Source organism: Kryptolebias marmoratus, linkage group LG22 (assembly GCF_001649575.2).
Source record: "Kryptolebias marmoratus isolate JLee-2015 linkage group LG22, ASM164957v2, whole genome shotgun sequence".
NCBI lineage: Eukaryota > Metazoa > Chordata > Actinopteri > Cyprinodontiformes > Rivulidae > Kryptolebias > Kryptolebias marmoratus.
Window position 1 is genome coordinate 24,125,675 of NC_051451.1, and position 18,706 is coordinate 24,144,380.

Consider the following 18,706-nt stretch of genomic DNA (forward strand, 5'->3'; position numbering starts at 1 on the left):
GCTATTTATGGTGACAAAGGTGAACAAGTTTGTGTCAAATCCAAATCCGAGCCTGTAAAGATGTCAAAAGTCCTGCTTTCCTGCACACCCATGTCACACATGGTTATTTGGAGGGAACAAGTTGTTATTTATTATACTTCCTCTGTGCATGTACGTGGGTATTTTAAGTTACTTTGAAACCTTAGCAATCCCAACATTTTTAGAGGGACACAAAGATGTAAAAATGTTCTCATTCAGCGAGTGGTTCGGATCACTTCCAGAGTAGAAGAAAGGCAACCTTGTCATTGAATGCAACATGAAGGAAAGTGAACAATCATCTTAGTTTAAAATTATCTGTATAAACAACTGTTCTTAAAGCTGTAGTTCAAGACTTTCATGGAGGGTGTAGGAGCCATATGTAAATTTTTAGAACTTGCTACAGAATGTTGTTTTGTTTTGACATAAGTTAGATTTTTTGCTCTGCTGTTTGAAAGAAATAGGCATCTGTGGTTGTATTATGCTTGAGCCTGTTGCGTGGAGCCTTTTGATTGGTTGTTTCGTCTAATTAGTTTGTGAAAGATTAGAGCATGTTTTTTGAAGAAGTCTAGCACCGTTAGAGGAACACAGTCTTTTGACCGTCACTTTCTATTTGTTTTTTTTGAATCTGTTTGTTATTTTTATTTCCTTTTGGATTCAGTAAAGACTGAAGAATGACATTTGGATTCAAGACCTCTTTTTTCTAGAAGAAACGTGTCGCGTCCGAAAGAGCTTTGATGGAGCTAGGCTAGTGAGAGCTTGCCGCACTTACATACAAGTCAAAAGACTTTCTCATGGAAGGACTCTTTCAAGACCAAGTAAAACGAAAAGAGGACTTACAGACGAACCGAGATTCAATTCAGCTGAAGCAAACGACGGAGCTGAAGTAATAAAATCCGTAAGTACGTTGTTATCAAGAGCGACAGAAGCTTCCATCGACGCGGTTGCTAAGCTAACTTGCTAACTAAGCCAGCTCATGTCAACTCGATAAATCCCGTGAACTGCGGATAAGAAATCCTGCACATATAGGAACTCTTGTCACACATATTTGTGGACCCTTTAGAAGAGTAAGAAATTGTTTGGAGACTCAAAGTTTATGTGTAAAGATTTAAAGGTAAAATAAAACGGGACTATGGACGAAGATAGTGAAGTTGCGCATGTTGGACCGAAGAGGGAGCCAAAACCCACAGAACGAGCTCGAGATGACAAAGTCACTAGATTAAAAGGGGAAAGAAGAGGAAAGCTGTCACAGCTGACAAAAGAGAAGAACAACATTGAAAGATTGAAACAGAATGAATGCAATGCTGATTTCATAAATGAAGTATCTTTTCCAATGTTTGTTAAATGTCTGACAGAGTATGAACGTATTAATATCGAACTATGTGAACTGTTAAGTGAAGATGATAAACGTGAAGACCAATATGTGTTCGAGAGTAGACATTCTGAGTTTAAACTTTTCTTACAAGGCGTCAAAGAATGGATAAAAGATTCGAAATGCTCTCCTGAGGAAGATGTGCATCCACACGACAGTGTTTCAAAGGCTAACTCGGTTGCAAGCAGTACATCGCAAGGATCAAGTACAAGTTCAATGCGGCTGAAAATTAAAGCAGAACGTGAAGCGCTTTTAGCAAAAGCAGCAGCGATGAAAAAGAAAGAAGCAATTGAAGTAGAGGAAGCCCGTCTTAAGTTTCGAAAAGAGCAACTAGAAATTGAAACGAAGCTTGCCATTTCAGATGCAAAATTAAAGGTATATGAAGAGAATGAGGATGCTCAGAAGTCTGAGATTAATTCCTTACAAGCTATTTCAAGACTCAGAGTTGGATCTGTTCATTCTGCGAGCAAATCAGAAGAGCAAGAAATGTTCTCAGATGATGAACAGACAAATGTTGATCCTCCATTATCACGGAAGTCTCGCTTAAAAGGGATTTCAACGCATGCTCAAGGTTCTGATTCTTTTTCAGATGATCTGTACCAGGTTCTGCAGCAACAAAATCACCATACTGAGATGCTCATAAAACAACATAGTATATCTCGACTTCCTCACAGAGAAATTCCAGTATTTACAGGTGACCCCCTTTCATACAGATCATTCATAAGAGCTTTTGAACATGCTATTGAGAACCAAACTGACAGTCAACAAGATCGGCTATATTATCTAGAACAGTTCACGAGTGGTGAACCACTAGATCTTGTACGCAGCTGTGAGCACATGAAGCCAGACAGAGCTTATAGAGAAGCAAGGGCTTTGCTTGATCAACACTATGGAGATGAGTTGACCATTGCTACTGCATATATCAAAAAGGCTATGGAATGGCCTCAGATAAAACCAGATGATAGAAAAGGACTGAATGCTTTTGCCCTATTTCTGATTGGATGTTCTAACACAGTGAATGATGTAGATTACATGAGCGAAATGAACAATCCGACCAACATGAAAAGCATCTTGTGCAAACTACCATATAAACTCAAAGAAAAGTGGAGAAACCATGCTTACAACATTCAAGAAAGAAAGGGAACACGAGCCAAATTTCCTGATCTCGTTGAGTTCATCTACCAACAAGCAAAGGTTGCTAATGATCCGCTATTTGGAGATATTCTTGATGTCACACCAGCTAATCAGAGCAGCTTGAAGAAAAAATCTGAACAAGTAAAGGGCGTTTCAAAGAAAAGCAGTTTTGCAGTGAATACGTCTTGCACTGAAAAGAATACCACCAAGAATCAACATGATACAACAGCTTCTTCATGCAAGATGATCAGTGCTTTTCAAAGTCCATGCCTTTATTGCAAGAACAACCATGCTTTGACTGTTTGTAACAAAATTAAAGAAAAGCCTTCGAAAGACAGAATACAGTTTCTGAAGTCGCATGGTCTTTGTTTTGGATGTCTAACGGCAGGTCATCTATATAAAGCTTGTAGAAAAAAGGCCTCATGTTCCGACTGTTCTCTTAAGCACCCAACTATTCTACATGTGGTGAAGCAGAATGTTGTTTCAGAAGAAAACAATGTGGATGACAACCCACAAAACACAAGCGAAGTTACAAGTGCTCTCGTGTCCACTGGATGTAAAAAAGGTGAAGTCACTGGGGCCGGGGAAAATGAATGCATACTTCCGATTGTACCTGTGCAGATTAGACACAAGAAAAACAGAAACATCATCAAGACATATGCATTCCTGGATCAAGGTAGCACAGCAACCTTTTGCACCGATGATCTGGCAAGAGAGTTGAATGTACGAGGAAAAAAGAAAGAAATCCTTCTTCGAACCATGACAAAGGAACAGAAAGTCTGTAGTTATGTCCTTACAGATTTAGAAGTATGCGGACTTGACGAACAAAACTTCATCATGCTGCCAGAAGTGTACACTCAACCAGACATTCCTGCAACAAAGGGTAATATACCAAAAGAGCAAGATTTGGAGAGGTGGCCTTACCTGAAACAAGTTCATCTTCCAAAATTGGAGTCAGATATTGGACTTCTCATTGGTGCTAATGCGCACAAGGCTATGGAGCCATGGAAGATTGTCAACAGCCAGAATGACGGACCATATGCCGTGAAAACAGCCCTAGGTTGGGTGGTAAATGGACCAGTCAGCAGATGTCAAGATAGTGAGTCACGTGTCACTGAAAAACAGGATTTTCTTGTCAATCGTATATCTGTATCGAACATTGAAGACATGCTGGAGAAGCAATATAATGCAGATTTCCCAGAGCGACAGTATGAGGACAAACAAGAACTGTCTCAGCAGGATAAGCAGTTCATGCATGCTGTAACTACATCAGCACAGTTCATCGATGGTCATTATTACATCAAGTTGCCTCTAAGAAATGACAATGTAATAATGCCACGCAATCGTGGTATTGCTGAACAAAGGCTTAACTCCTTGAAGAGGAAGCTAAGTAGAAATGCAGACTTTTGTCAAGACTACAAAGCTTTCATGGACAACATATTGAAAAAAGGTTATGCTGTAAGAGTCCCTGAAGAACAACAGAGTCGCAGTGATGGTCGAGTATGGTTCATTCCGCACCACGGAGTGTACCATCCTAAAAAGAAAAAACTGCGAGTTGTGTTTGACTGTACTGCATCTTATCAGGGAGTTTCATTGAACGATCAATTACTACAAGGACCTGATCTCACGAACACTCTCATTGGAGTTTTGCTCAGATTTAGACAGGAGCCTGTAGCCATGATGGCAGATATTGAATCTATGTTCTATCAAGTCAGAGTCCCAGATGAAGATGCAGACTTGCTGCGTTTTCTTTGGTGGCCAGATGGTGATGAAACTAAAGAAGCGGCAGAATACAGAATGTGTGTGCACCTGTTTGGAGCCACGTCATCACCCAGTTGTGCTTCATACGCACTGAGAAGAACCGCTGAAGATGGAGCCACAAATACATCAGCAGAAGCAACACAGACAGTTCTGAAAAACTTCTACATGGATGACTGTCTAAAGTCAGTCCCAACGGAGGAAGAAGCAGTTAAACTAGCAAAAGAACTGATGACATTGTGTGAAAGTGGTGGGTTCCATTTGACAAAGTGGATGAGCAATAATAAAGCTTTGCTGTACTCCATTCCTGACAGTGAAAGAGCATCTGTTGTAAAAGACTTGGATTTGCAACACAATGAGCTTCCTGTGGAACGAGCTTTGGGCGTGCAATGGTGCACAAGTTCCGACAACTTCCAGTTCAAAGTTCAGCTGCCAAACAAGCCATGCACAAGAAGAGGCATTTTATCTGTTGCCAGCTCTGTGTACGATCCTTTAGGATTTTTGGCACCACTTCTTCTACCTGTTAAGCTTATTCTAAGAGAACTTTGCAAAGAGAAGCGAGGATGGGATGAAGAAATTTCAGAACAGTCACGTCGGACCTGGCTAAAGTGGTTGTCAGATCTCAGTAAGCTTTCTGAACTCAGTGTGAGCAGATGTATTAAACCTGCTTCATTCGGACCCACAGAGTCTGCACAAATTCATCTCTTTTCCGATGCTAGCCAGGATGGATATGGAGTTGTGTCGTATCTTTTGCTGACTAATGAACGAGGTGAAACACAAGTATCATTCCTGATAGGAAAAGCCAGGGTAGCACCTCTTAAACAAATGACAATTCCCAGAATGGAATTAACAGCAGCAGTGGTTGCAGTCAAAGTGGATCGTATGCTGAGAGAAGAACTTCAACTACCACTGAAGAAATCAGTCTTCTGGACTGACAGTACCACAGTACTGAGCTACATTGAAAATGACAGCATTCGCTTCAAAACGTTTGTGGCAAACCGAATCTCTTTGATAAGAGAACTGACAGACCAATCTCAGTGGAAATATGTGAGCAGTTCACAAAATCCAGCGGACCTGGCATCAAGAAGTTTGAAAATCGAAAGCTTCATCAAAAGTGAAAGTTGGTTTCAAGGACCAAAATTCCTATTAAATGAAGAGCATTGGCCAAAACAACCTAAACATTCTAGGTTAATGGAACAGAATGAAGTAAAGAAAACAGTTGCAACTACGTGTACAAAACCATGGAAAAATGATGAGACAATGAGTCAACTGATCGAACATTACTCTAGCTGGCACAAGCTCAAAAAGGCAGTTGCCTGGATTCTGCGCCTGAAAGAGACTCTGAGTTGGCTGAGTAAAAAGAGAAAAGAAACTGTACTAAAGGTGCAGCAATCTGAAAATGAACCAGAAAAGGTTGAGATTTTAGCTGAACAACAAATGAGCACATTTAGAAGAAAGTTGGAAAAGAAAATGCTCACTGTTGAAGATATGTCCAAAGCTGAAACAGAGTTGGTCAAGTTCAGCCAGAGACAAACTTATGCAGCTGAAATCAAAACTTTGCAGCATGGAAATACACAGGTGGACAGGACCAGTTCAATCTCCAGATTAGATCCATACCTACAAGATGGTGTTTTAAGAGTAGGGGGGCGGCTGAATAGGTTGAAAATGCCAGAAGAGACCAAGCACCCTGCCATTCTGCATAAACATCACAGAGTAGCCAACCTCATTCTCCATCATATTCACCAAGTGACAGGACATAGTGGCAGAAATCATGTTTTGGCCAGAATGCGGCAAAAATATTGGATACCAGCAGCCAATGCAGCTGTTAGAAAGGTAATCTCAGAGTGCAACCTTTGTAGGAGACTGCATGCAAGACCAGGACAACAAAAAATGGCAGATCTGCCACAAGACCGTTTGCTTCCTGATAAACCACCTTTTACCAACACAGGTGTGGATTATTTTGGTCCTTTTGAGGTCAAAAGAGGACGTGTCAAGGTCAAATGTTACGGAGTGCTTTTTACATGTCTAACTGTCAGAGCTGTACATATTGAAGTTGCCCAGTCTCTTGATACAGATTCATGTATTAATGCCCTGCGTCGTTTTCAAAGCAGAAGAGGACAAGTTTCCATCATTCGTTCTGACAATGGAACAAATTTTGTCGGAGCAGAGAGAGAGTTAAGGGAGGCATTGAAAGAGCTGGACCACTCTCGCATTAATGACGCCATGATGCAAAAAGGAGTACAGTGGATTTTCAATTCACCTGCTGCATCACATCATGGAGGAGTCTGGGAACGTCAGATACGTACCATTAGAAAAGTCATGAGTTCTGTTGTTAAGCAGCAGTTACTGGATGATGAAGGACTGCAGACTCTTTTATGTGAAGTCGAGAGCATCATTAATGGAAGACCATTAACCATGAACTCAGACGATCCTAATGATCTTGAGCCTCTTACGCCGAACCATCTGCTTCTGCTGAAGGGACAACCTACCTTTTCTCCTGGTACCTTTATCAAGGAGGATGTCTATTCTCGTCGTCGATGGAGACAAGTCCAGTACATGGCAGATCTGTTCTGGCGAAGATGGTCACAGGAGTACCTGCCATTGTTGCAGGAGCGACAAAAATGGCTTGGACTAAAAAGAAACTTCAAGGTTGGAGATGTCGTCTTAGTTGCTGATTCATCTTCTCAGAGAAATTCTTGGGTGTTGGGTAGGATAGTCAACGTCATGCCAGACTCCAAAGGGACAGTTCGGAGTGCAGAAGTCAAAACAAAGACAAGCATCATCCAAAGACCAGTTACAAAGTTGTGTTTATTGCAAGGAGAATGAACCAAAAGTGGGTTTATTAGAAAACTGTTTTGTAACCCAAGTTTAAAAAAAACAAAAAAAACAAAAGGTTATGTTAAGTTATTGGAATCTTATGGCTCCAATTTAAGTTGAATGTGTAATTGATATGCTAATACATAGTCAATTAGGGGCCGGAAAATGTAGGAGCCATATGTAAATTTTTAGAACTTGCTACAGAATGTTGTTTTGTTTTGACATAAGTTAGATTTTTTGCTCTGCTGTTTGAAAGAAATAGGCATCTGTGGTTGTATTATGCTTGAGCCTGTTGCGTGGAGCCTTTTGATTGGTTGTTTCGTCTAATTAGTTTGTGAAAGATTAGAGCATGTTTTTTGAAGAAGTCTAGCACCGTTAGAGGAACACAGTCTTTTGACCGTCACTTTCTATTTGTTTTTGAATCTGTTTGTTATTTTTATTTCCTTTTGGATTCAGTAAAGACTGAAGAATGACATTTGGATTCAAGACCTCTTTTTTCTAGAAGAAACGTGTCGCGTCCAAAAGAGCTTTGATGGAGCTAGGCTAGTGAGAGCTTGCCGCACTTACAGAGGGTTTCTGTTAAAAAGTTACAAAGAATTAATATCTTATCTGTTGGAGATAGCTCTTTGAAAAGAAATGGAGTTTAAGTCTGACTGGATTGATAAGATAACAGCTCAACCAAATTAAATTCAGTCTCAAAAATTTCATTGCCATTTATTCAAACATTATTTTATAATCCTTTACATCACCGCCAATTTTAAATTAAATGGTTATTTACATACAATTTTGTGTAAATACCAGTGATAGCAGCTAGCTGTCATACTTCCACTAGAAGAATATCACATTTCTGCTGGAGTGACCATGTTTTGCAAATGTAAAAGTTTATAGTCTGATGCTCTTTTAATAGAGTAGCAATCTGCTTTAGTCTTTGTCCCATTCAAATATGAATCTGGTCAGAATTAAATTCTGTTTCTCTAAACTGAGGCTGTCCAAACAGCTGTCTACAACAAGTAAGGTATTATTGCTCTTAATCTTTCCTCAGAACCTCACTTCAAAAGATCTGAATTATCATAATAATTTTGGGCCAATAAAAATAGTTTTTTGGGTTTTTTTTGTATCTACGTGTTCTTTTAGGTGGCAGACGGTCGAGGGAACTGCACCCCTCACACGAACCCGACACCCTGCACCATCCCCCAGGACAAGGAGAGCATCTTCCACTCCATATTTGCATTCTTCACCAAATCGGGGCGCAGAGTCTTGGTAAACAAGCAACCTTCTCGTTGCTTTTTGACATTTCAGAGATCACTGAAAGTCGTGTCCAGTGACGATTCTTGTTTTACTTTTAGTCAGTGCAACATCTGTTTATCACAAACCCCTCTTCCAGCTTTCCAGACTCCCTCTTGTGTTTTTTAACAGGACTGTGACCGGCCTGGAAGAGCGTGTATGACAATCTCCTGCAGTCTGGGTCCACAGTTGAAAGAAGAAGCTCTGAGCATAGAAATAAAACTCCTGCTGAACACTGAAATTTTGAAAATAGTAAGACACACTTTACGACATCAAATAATTCATCCGATTGTGGTCATAAAACAAATAGCAACTTGTTGTCTCTCCACCCACAGGATAGTTCTTCTGTGATCCAGTTTGTCACAAGAGGCAGCGTGGAAGTGAATGACAGGACGGTGGAGGTGCCAAACGGCCTGCCAGAAGAAATTTCTGTGAGTTTATCAGCTGCGACAGAGCCAGATACTTTCTCAGAAGTTGGCTGCGACAAAGTCCTCAAAAACACAACATTATTGTTGCTCGGCTGCTGACTTTAAGATAGGCAACTAACTGACTCTTAGTCTTAAAGAACATGGTTAAAAAGAAATTAGTGCAAAGATAAAGACTTTTGAATTAAAAAATATATATTTTCTCACTTTTTTATATTGAAGGTGATGCAAAAAGATCTGCTTCACCCTAACAGACCGATACAGAGTACGCAATAATGTGGAAGATGCACCGATCCATCTGTCGTTCTCACACTATTCTTCCTTCCCTCGTGAGCAAAACCCCGAGATACCTAAACTTGAGGCAGCAACATTGTAGATTTTAACTCACCAAAATCTACAATGTTGCTTCATGTGAGTTGGATGTAAAATAAGCAGCTGTTTGGTGTATGTGTTTCTATAGTAAAGGACAAAGCTTGATAAGGGAGTCAGCAGATGGTTACCGCATGGTAAAAATGCAAAAATCCATCTGGCAAAAAAAATAAATAAATAAAGAATTCACATGCACCCTTTGAGAACAAAACTCCAGCTTGGAGGATTATGTCTTGCTGAAAAACATGCTCACTGGGGCTTGAACCTGCCCATCCTCAGAAGGACAACATCATCATTGCACTGATTTGTTAGGATTAATATCAATCAGTGAGTGCATGTATAATATTACCATTATATACACACTCGGTCATGCTGTGATTAGAGATTCTTTGCACTGTGGATCATTTTTACAGGATGTGAGTTCAAGGAACAGCTGGGGGCTGTGAGTGTGGTTTGCCATCGATTGACTGTTTTGGGGTCCTCAGCTGTGCACAAGGACATACCCTCCCTTTGCTCTTCTCTGCTGAGTGATTAAATGGCCACTCAGATCAAATTTGACAATCACATTGAGCACCCAGCACAGTCACTAAGGGGACCTCTTGAGAGATTAGGGTGCTGACTGTTGGCACCCCAGCTGACCCTGAGCTGCAGCGGAGCTCGGAAAATTCTGACCTGCTCTGAAAATGTCCATACCGCGCTGCTCTTTCAGCACTTAGAGAGTGCGCTCATTCTTGCGATTGTTGCTCCTATAAGGCTTTTGTAAACACTCTTACCCTCTCCCTCGGGTTTACAGCAAGCGAGAGCACACAGTGCAAAAATAAACCTGGTTATACTGCCTACAGCAAGTCTACTGGCTCTCAGCAGAACATCAACCTTGGCATTTTTGTACTTTTGGCATGCACACAACTGTAATAGGCCCATATGTTTATAAGCTGCAAATAAGCAAGGTCTATATTTAGAAAAAGAGAGTCTGCTTCAATGAGCTTCACATTAAGTGACTGGAAAATATACACACAGAGTTCAAAGTCGGAGAGAGCAATGACCAGCAGAGCTTTCATCTTTCCTGTGCACCAAATGCCTTGGCATGCCTTGCAACAGTTATGTCCCAGTGATGGGAGTCAGGGTGAAGTGTTAATGTGGGAAACTATTCAACACAGAGATTTTTCTTCACTTTTCCCCTTGGCTTTGTCCTGACGAACAGTTGGCGTCTTCATTGCCACGTTTGAGTTCAAAGCCTCCGCAGCGCTGCATTTTGGTCATGTTCTACTTTCTATTGTCTTTTCTTAAACTGTCCTGCCTCTCTTGGCTAAAACACATCATGCAGGGTTACATGATGCTTGAGACAATATAAGGGTTTCGCCTTGTTGAATATCTTTAGAAAATAAATCCTTCAATTTAATGACTCAAGAGACCATGCACTTTTCTACTCAAGGCCTAAATGCTACATTGAAAGAATGTAGTGATACAGACATGGTGCAAAATAGATTCACGTTTGATTTAGTAAATCTAAAGCATTTAGGCTGGGAATTACTCCTCTCCAAGTATAGTAAATCTAAAGCATTTAGGCTGGGAATTACTCCTCTCCAAGTATTAATCAGCTTCAAACAAACAATATAGGTAATTTATTGCCATGAAAGTAATAAAAAATAAGAAAAACAGAACTTCAAAAAGGTTAAATGTGTTAGAAAAGAATTATGTTTTCGCAAATACAGTTAAAACAGAATTTACTGTAAAACGTCTCTTGGTTTTGGAAACTGTAAGTCTCACCTAAACCAGTGAGCATCGCTGGAACGTGAACTGATGCTGTCTATGATAAATGATCACTCATGTCGTGGGAAATGGTCCAAATAGCAACAATAGTTTAACTGCACAGTCAGAATATCTGAAAGAGTTGCCAAAATTCCCAGAATGGAGATAACATTCTTTATTTGCATCATTCTGGATTTAAAGAAATCACCTAAAAGCATAAAACTTCTAACAGAAAAGGGGAGTGGATGATATATTAGAATTAAAAGCTCTGACCTTATAAGATGAATCCTTCTGTTGGCAGTGAAATCCCCATGAAATCAAACTCACTTTGACTTTTACATGTTACAGGAAGTCTTGCAATATTTGTCAGGATCTGACCCAAAACATATATAAATTTATATTTGAAGTCATTTTCACTTGTGGCTTATAATCTTTTTTTAAAAAAACAACGAGGTAACATTGTTTATTCAGTACTTAATTTGAATCGAATTAAAGACATTTTGTATGAAAAAGAAAAACAAAAAAAGTAGAGTTGAGGGCAGAGTCTGCTCAGATTTGCAAAGCTAACCAACTGGCATAAATTGAGGGTTTTTTGAAGGGAAAAAGTCTGTTCTACTTTACAGGAAAGCAACTAAATACTCAACTTTTTGTATCAAGATTTCAATCATAAGAGCATGTGTATGATAATAAATATTAGAAGTGTCAATGTTAGGCCTTAAGTTAAATGCTAACAGCAGCACATTGTCAACAAACTTATGTTTAGTGTTTATGGTATTTACCTTGACCGCCATCTTAGTTTTGCTAGTTAGCGTGATAATCCTGAGACATAAAGCAGACGGTGGATTAGAATGTCTTCAACAAGTTTTTTGTCCTAAATCAAAGTGAGACCCTGAAGAAAAGTCAAAAAGTCAAAGGTCATTAGAGTCACTGAACTTTGTCCTCAGGAGACAACCAATGAATTTCACTTCATAACAATAATTCAGTCAGGACTAAAGTGGGGCTCAGACCAACAGCCTGAAGTGTCTTACATACACAAACGGTCATTTATCACCCAAATGAAAAGAAGTTTTCCAGCACATCAAATTGTTTTCTGCTGCTGGGAGTTGTTTCTGGTGCTGCATGTGGCACAAATCATCCCATCCGGTCCCATTCTGGGTTCATGTTCAGACCTCAGGAGCCTGACTTGAAAGTCCTTATTCATTGTAAAAATATATTCAGGCTGTTCAAACCAATCATTCAGACATCTAAACCCACTGAAACAAAGTGTGACTTGTTCTTTGCACTGTATTGCATCATTGTGCACGCTGATTTCATTTGTATTTTGGTGTTTTTCTGCTTGTGTCCTGCGTATGAGTGTGACTCATCCAGTCTTCTTGTGTTCCAGCTGGTGTTCGAGGCTCTCCACAGTCAGGAGCCGCGGGGTTACGTCGTTGGCTGGATCATTGCCATCAGTCTCCTGGTGGGAATCCTCATCTTTTTGCTGTTAGCTGTGCTGCTCTGGAAGGTAAAAACAGAGAACTGGGTTTGTATTTTTTCAGCTTGCATGGAACAAAAGCTTCTGTAACTAAACAAATGAGCGTTTTCTGCAAAAATGCAGTGTGAATGCTGAGTGGCTTTGTTGGATTTGGATTTAAGGTAAAACGATCCAACAAAAGCTGAAAGTTAAAATTAGCAAAACACGGTATCTGAAAGCTGAAACCAGAAAAAAAGTAGCTAAAACTCTTAAAACAGTAGCTAAAATTTTGAATAAACAGAAGAATAGCTAAAACCTAAAATGACTAGAACATTAGGTGAAAGCTAAAATAAGCATAACAGTAGATAAAAGCTAGAAAATAGCTAAACAGAAGCTAAAAGCTAAAATGAGCAAAACAGTAGTTAAAGTTAAAAAACGGAGACAATAGTTACAGCTAAAATTAGCAACAGTGGGTAAAAGCTCAAATTAACAAAACAAAAACTACAAGTTGAAATAGTAAAACAGTGTCTCAAAGTTAAAATAATCAAAACAGTAGTTAAAAAATTTAAATTAGCAAAACAAAAGGTACATTCTAAAATAGGCAAAATTAAAAAGATGTCAAAACGATGGTTTTCAATGATTTGAAGCTCAAAGCATTTCTACAAGTTAAGTGAATTAAAAAGTTCCAAGAACCAAAAGTCTCAGCTGGATTGTCCTGAAAGAGCGAACTTTTAGCTATACGAAAGGTTAAAATGGCTGAAAGTATGCTGAAGTAGTTCCAGTCATAAACAGGAAAACAATCATCTGAATGCCGACTCGGTATTCACACAATAATACAGAAGACGGGAAGCCGTGTGACAGCCTGGAGCGCGGTGTTTACCTCTGGTTGGATGTCAGCTCAGTATCCAGCTGAACGGAGACAGCTGGAGGTCAGGAACGATGTGGGGGTGAGCGCTTGCTTCAGGCCTCTGACAACCATGAAAAGGACAAATCACAGGCAGGACAGTAATTCACACCATACCACTCACATGAAAGAAGAATTTAAAGTGGAAATGGCAATCACACTGATATCCAGGGGCCCTGTTAACACAAAACTCCTTTTCTTTTTCTCCCCTTCATCTTCCGCTGGGAATACCACAACTAAAGCTTGGAATGTTGGTCCAGGGATAACCCCCCCCCATTCCCCACATCCTGCCAAAATAAACCCCATTTACAAGAGCAGCACATGTCCTGTATTGCTCTTATCGGGAAATGCCTGAGGGGAGCGCGGGTCTGTATCAATAAACGTTAGTAGCCAAATTCAGATAAATGTATGGAATCATATTGAGAGAGGCAGCTAAGTGTATACTGGTCTTAGTTTCACGTTCCCCCTTGTTACACTTGCTAAAGCATATTTTACCTTAGTGAAATATAAACAGGTACAAGGTATTACATTCCTAAAGAAACAACACATTTCTATGAGGGAAGTTCTTGATTTGCGCCTTTACATGTTCGTAGTTTTGTAGGATTTTGTATGCCAGCTTCAAACTCTGGTTTCTTGTGGATTAGTTGGCACGGCAAGATGTTTAAACTGATTTCTTTCACTGTTTTCCTCCTGCTTCACTGCCGGAGAAATCTCAACTTTCAGTGATTTCACTTAAAGATATAATTCATCACGCTGAACTCAGGGTTGAACTTGTTATGCAATCTAAAATTCTATTATTTTTGTAATATCGCGGCTGAAATAAGACGCTTTTTCGGATAAACTCTCAATGTTTCTCCTTTTAAAAACACGCAGCTGCTCAGAGTCGTTCGAATTTAAAATCAAATCCAGAAAAAAAAAAAACTTACAATGATTAACTGAACTCATTTTCTTCATGCATCAAAGATGTTTATTTCTTACGGCTAATTCTCATAAATCTGAAACACAAAAACAGGATTTGTAAGTGTCATATTGTAATAAAATGGAAGTTGTTGTAGCTGTTTTGGTAAAACCTCAAAAATAACTATACTCAGTCTTGTAATATTTGTGAGATGTCATGCTTAGACTATGTTTTAACTTAATATTTGTGAAAATGACGGAGTTAAAGCCCTTTTTGTTTTTTTAAGGTCATTTGGCTGCGGCAGCCATCGTGAATCAGATTAGCTACCAAAGTTAATCAGTTTTAGATAAACTTCCAATGGTTACTTTGTGCAAGTTTAATAAAAATCTTGTCGACAGTTTAAAAATCCTAACACTTAGCATTTTTAACTACGTGTTGCAAATTTTTCCTTTTCACCAACCTATATATTATTAGATTTCTGTATTGCAATGCTGTCATTTTAAAGATAAAGTCAAATTCAGTCAGAAACAGCAAAGTATTTCAGATTTCTCTAACCACTTTCATTGTTGCCCTTTTCTCTGACAGATGGGATTCTTCCGTCGGCACTACAGAGAGATCATCGAGGCTGAAAAGAACAGGAAAGACAGCGATGAAAGCTGGGACTGGATGGACAAGGACCACTGAGACATTGACACTGAGGGGGAGGGGGGTCCCAAAGAGCCAGTGAGACTAGGGAATGGGTCGAGACGGATCCTATAGCACGGGGGGGTCGCAGCCCAGACGCCCCAGTGGCACCAGGTCCTTCATGTCTTTCATATGTGGAAGAGAAGTTTATTCTCCATATTTTTTGGAGGCTCTGTATTTTTGTGCAGGTGGTGAGATTGGGGGGGGGTTCTGAGGTGACAGTGTGGCTCGACAGAGGACTCTTACTTTGGAAATCAGCGGATCTGGAAGCCGGTGGAGTGGAGCTGTAATGTAGAGCCACGTCTGTAAGCGGAGGGCTGTGGAGACGGCATGAGAACCGATGGACAACAAAACCCTCAGGGCTGTGTTTTATAGTAAATTTATTTTTATACATACACTTTAAGCCATATTATAAAACTGAGCTTTGGGTTTTGAATGCCATTATAAACGTACTGAAGCTGCGGTATGTTTTCTTAAAGCACTGATGTTTGATAAGATTTCACTTTGTGCCAAAGATCTGTCCTCTACGGAACATGATTAGATTCATTTTATATTTCCAGCTCATCCCAGTCACTGGGAATAGAAGATTGTATCGTTTCTGTCCTTTTTCCTGCTTTTTTTGTTTTACAAACATGTAAATATCAGAAATAACCAATCAGAGATAAGTCTGTCCATTAGAAAGTTAAGTAAAAAAAAGGCCTTTCCAGGATAAGTAAAAGGTTTTCCATCATTTGTCACAGAACTGTACTGTAGAGCTTTTTATTAATATTTTATTTGTGATCTTTTCTTTTTATTCCTTGTCTAAAATGCAAACATTACCATCAGAAACTCAAGTGTCAAGCTTTGTGACTGATCAGCCGTTTATTCTGAGCTGGCTTTGAATCAAGTTGTCCTGAAGGATTATTTACAGCTGCTTCAGATTCAAACAGTGGTGCCACCAAGGGGGAGGCACCAAGGGGGCAATGGCCCCACCTTTAAATTTGTTGTTATGGCTTTCGGTTTTGGTGTGCCACCCCAAGATTAACACTGGTCTCCATCTGACCGCCTTTTTTGCAAACGTTTTGGAGGCGCTCCTGGTTTCAAATCAAAATAAATGTAAAGTAGGACCAAAATATCTGCTTTTGTTCAAGTATGCAGCTAATGTTTCACATGGACTCCACAAGCTTTCTGCTCTGCTGTAAGGGACTTTTGATCCAAAACTTGATAAGGATTTAACTCCAAAACCTTTCTTAGCAGGCTAAATTTACTTTTACATGTATATTATTAGGCCAGGGTGAAATATGAGATCTCCAAAGACAGATGAATTTTATCTTTTTTTTTAATATATTTTACAGAAGCTTCTGGCCTGAGTAATGCTCTAAAAATATGTGGAAACTTTCTGCACTCAGTCACTACACAGAAACAAGCTGTTTGGAATAATTTACTTTAAGTCAAAGTGGACAAATGTCAGCGTTCAGAAAAAGTTTCACCACTGAAGTCCTTGTGTTGCTAAGTGCTGAAACTAATGATGAGAGTTTTGAAATGTGGGTTCAAATATGAACAAATTGTGTTTATATTGAAGGTTTCTAACCAAATGAGAACATTATCAGTTGTTTTACATTTCTGAAGAGGCTAATGCAAAAATAATATATAACAAAAAAAAATCAATTATACTCTTTAAAACCGAGACAGTCTTGAAAAAAAGAATATAAACGACCATTGTGGGAATAGTTCTTCATTTTAAAATACAGCATGTATTGATAGAAGACCAGTCAGAGTAAAAAGTGCAATGCAGAAGAAGAAGCCTGCTCGGTTCTGACTTTTCTGTATAGATTATTGATCATTATTGTTTTTTCACTCTTGTGTTAAATCGAATTCCACTGGCATAACATAATATACTGTACACTTTTAAGTCTTCCCTCTGCACCAGTTTTAAAGATGTTATACTAAATGTATGCAAGAAACCAACACTTGATTTTTATTTTTTCTGTAAAAGTATAACTGTGATGTTTGTTTCCACCGTTGATCACGCCGTTCTTTGGACTTTTGTTCTGAGTAAACTACTGTCAGTATCATTTCTATTATAGTGTGCTGTACATGTCTGATGTTTAAAGTCATGTTTGAGCTGTGTATTTATCTGGTGATAAATTTCAGAGTGGAATATCCAAACTGTGTATGTTCATTTGATCTGTGGTTTTTGTCTGGTTTAATGATTTTATTTTATTTTTTATGGAGTTTGGTGCTCTCTGCTGGCAGCATTGCTGCGGTTAAATTGCAAAAATAACTCAGTGGGGAGAAAAACACACTTGGAAGTGTACTGTTGAAAGTAAATGTTTGCACAATGAGTGCAGACTAGTGTAAGGTTCTTTTTTTTAATTACGTGCTAGTCATAAATATATTAAATTATAAAATATATATTTTTCTAATTCACTGAACAGAAGCCAATTAGAAAAAATATTAATAATAATATAAAAAAAACTACTTAGTTCAGTGACTCTCAAAACAGAATCAAGAAGCAGCAGCAGTTTAATAACAAGACTTATTGTTAAAACAAACAAAAACTGATTGATTGATTGATTGATTTTGCAGGATGGGTTTTTTAAGATAATCTAATAAAAAGCTTCATGGTGTTATTGGATAAGGTGACTGCAGTTGCCATGAAACACTGAAATCCAACACCAGCTGCTTGGGAAAGCTCAATTAATTATTAAATCAGCTTCAGCTCCCACGTTGACTGCAGCATGCCAGTCATCCACGCTGCTTGCTTTCTTTTAACCCGGGAGAACTGCCTTCAAAGCTATGTCGTCATTACTGGAACACGGCTCTATCAGGACTGCAGCAGCGGAGAAGGTGGTGGCGCCAATCGCGTGTCATCTGTGTCACTTGGTGCTGCTGTGTGACAACGCAGAGGAACCGGAACATTTTGGCCAGCTGGAGGTGGAGGCTCGGGTTGTGGCTAAAGCCACTGAGAAAATGGCAGCAGTGGTCTCCAGGTATGTGGTGATGCTAAAGTTCATAATAATCTTTTTTTTTTTTTTTTACAAGAAACCTCAGATAAACACCTTTTTTTTAATTTGCTTCTAGGCAAATAAGTGAGACAGAGGATGAAGTCTTGCACACGGAGATGTCGTCCCTGCTGGAGTCGTTCAGCGTGTCCGGGCAGCACGTGCTGCTGGCAGCTCAGAAACTCAGCATCCAGCCCGGTTTACCCGAGCACAAAGAGGAGCTCATCACTGCTACACAAAACGTCTTCCTCGGAGTAGTCAAAGTACAGTTTGACGGGGTTTTTTCTCTCTTGTGTAAAAAGATGCCTATCATAACAAGAAAATTCTCAACATTCTTCGATACCGTCTTCAAACAGAAGTCCGAATGAAGGAATGCTGTGGACTAACATTCAACAGTTTGAACAGCTGAATCTTGTATTTTATTTTGTCAGAAGTTTCCATTATTGGGAATAAAACCCTAACCCTAACCCTAACATTTTGCTAACACTTTAGGCAAATAAACCGGCAAAAACACTATCATCTTTGGCATCAGGCTTTAATGATGGCAATCTGAATGTCTGAATCACATTTATTGGCTGAGTGTCAAATATTTGTTGAAATATTTCAGTTCTGTCTAAAAGTCTGGTCTCTACTCCCAGGTTCTTTTGGTGGATGACAACGCCGTTATTAGAAGAATTGTAGCTGCTGCTGATCGAGTTTTGGAGAACCTGACTGAGCTCGGCTCTTCCACAGAAATCAAGACTCTTCTCGAATCCTTCCAGGTGTTTTCTGAAGCTCTCCTTGTCCTCAACAGACTCACAGTGGACAGAGCAAATACCCTACAGGATCCCAGGCAAACAAAGCAGCTTCTCAACTCCTTG

The 18,706-nt window shown here is 39.4% G+C and overlaps 1 protein-coding gene across 1 annotated transcript in view; it reads left to right on the forward strand.

The window, feature by feature from the left end:
- itga9 (integrin, alpha 9) overlaps positions 1–17,006 on the forward strand; it is a 64,741-nt gene extending 47,735 nt beyond the window's left edge. Inside the window, exons 24-28 of the mRNA XM_017412797.3 lie at positions 8,231–8,356; positions 8,513–8,632; positions 8,716–8,811; positions 12,308–12,427; positions 14,764–17,006. Of these exons, the coding sequence (XP_017268286.1) occupies positions 8,231–8,356; positions 8,513–8,632; positions 8,716–8,811; positions 12,308–12,427; positions 14,764–14,862 (561 nt within the window). The 3' untranslated portion in view covers positions 14,863–17,006. The remainder of the gene's footprint in view (positions 1–8,230; positions 8,357–8,512; positions 8,633–8,715; positions 8,812–12,307; positions 12,428–14,763) is intronic.
- The last annotated feature ends 1,700 nt before the right edge of the window (positions 17,007–18,706 follow it).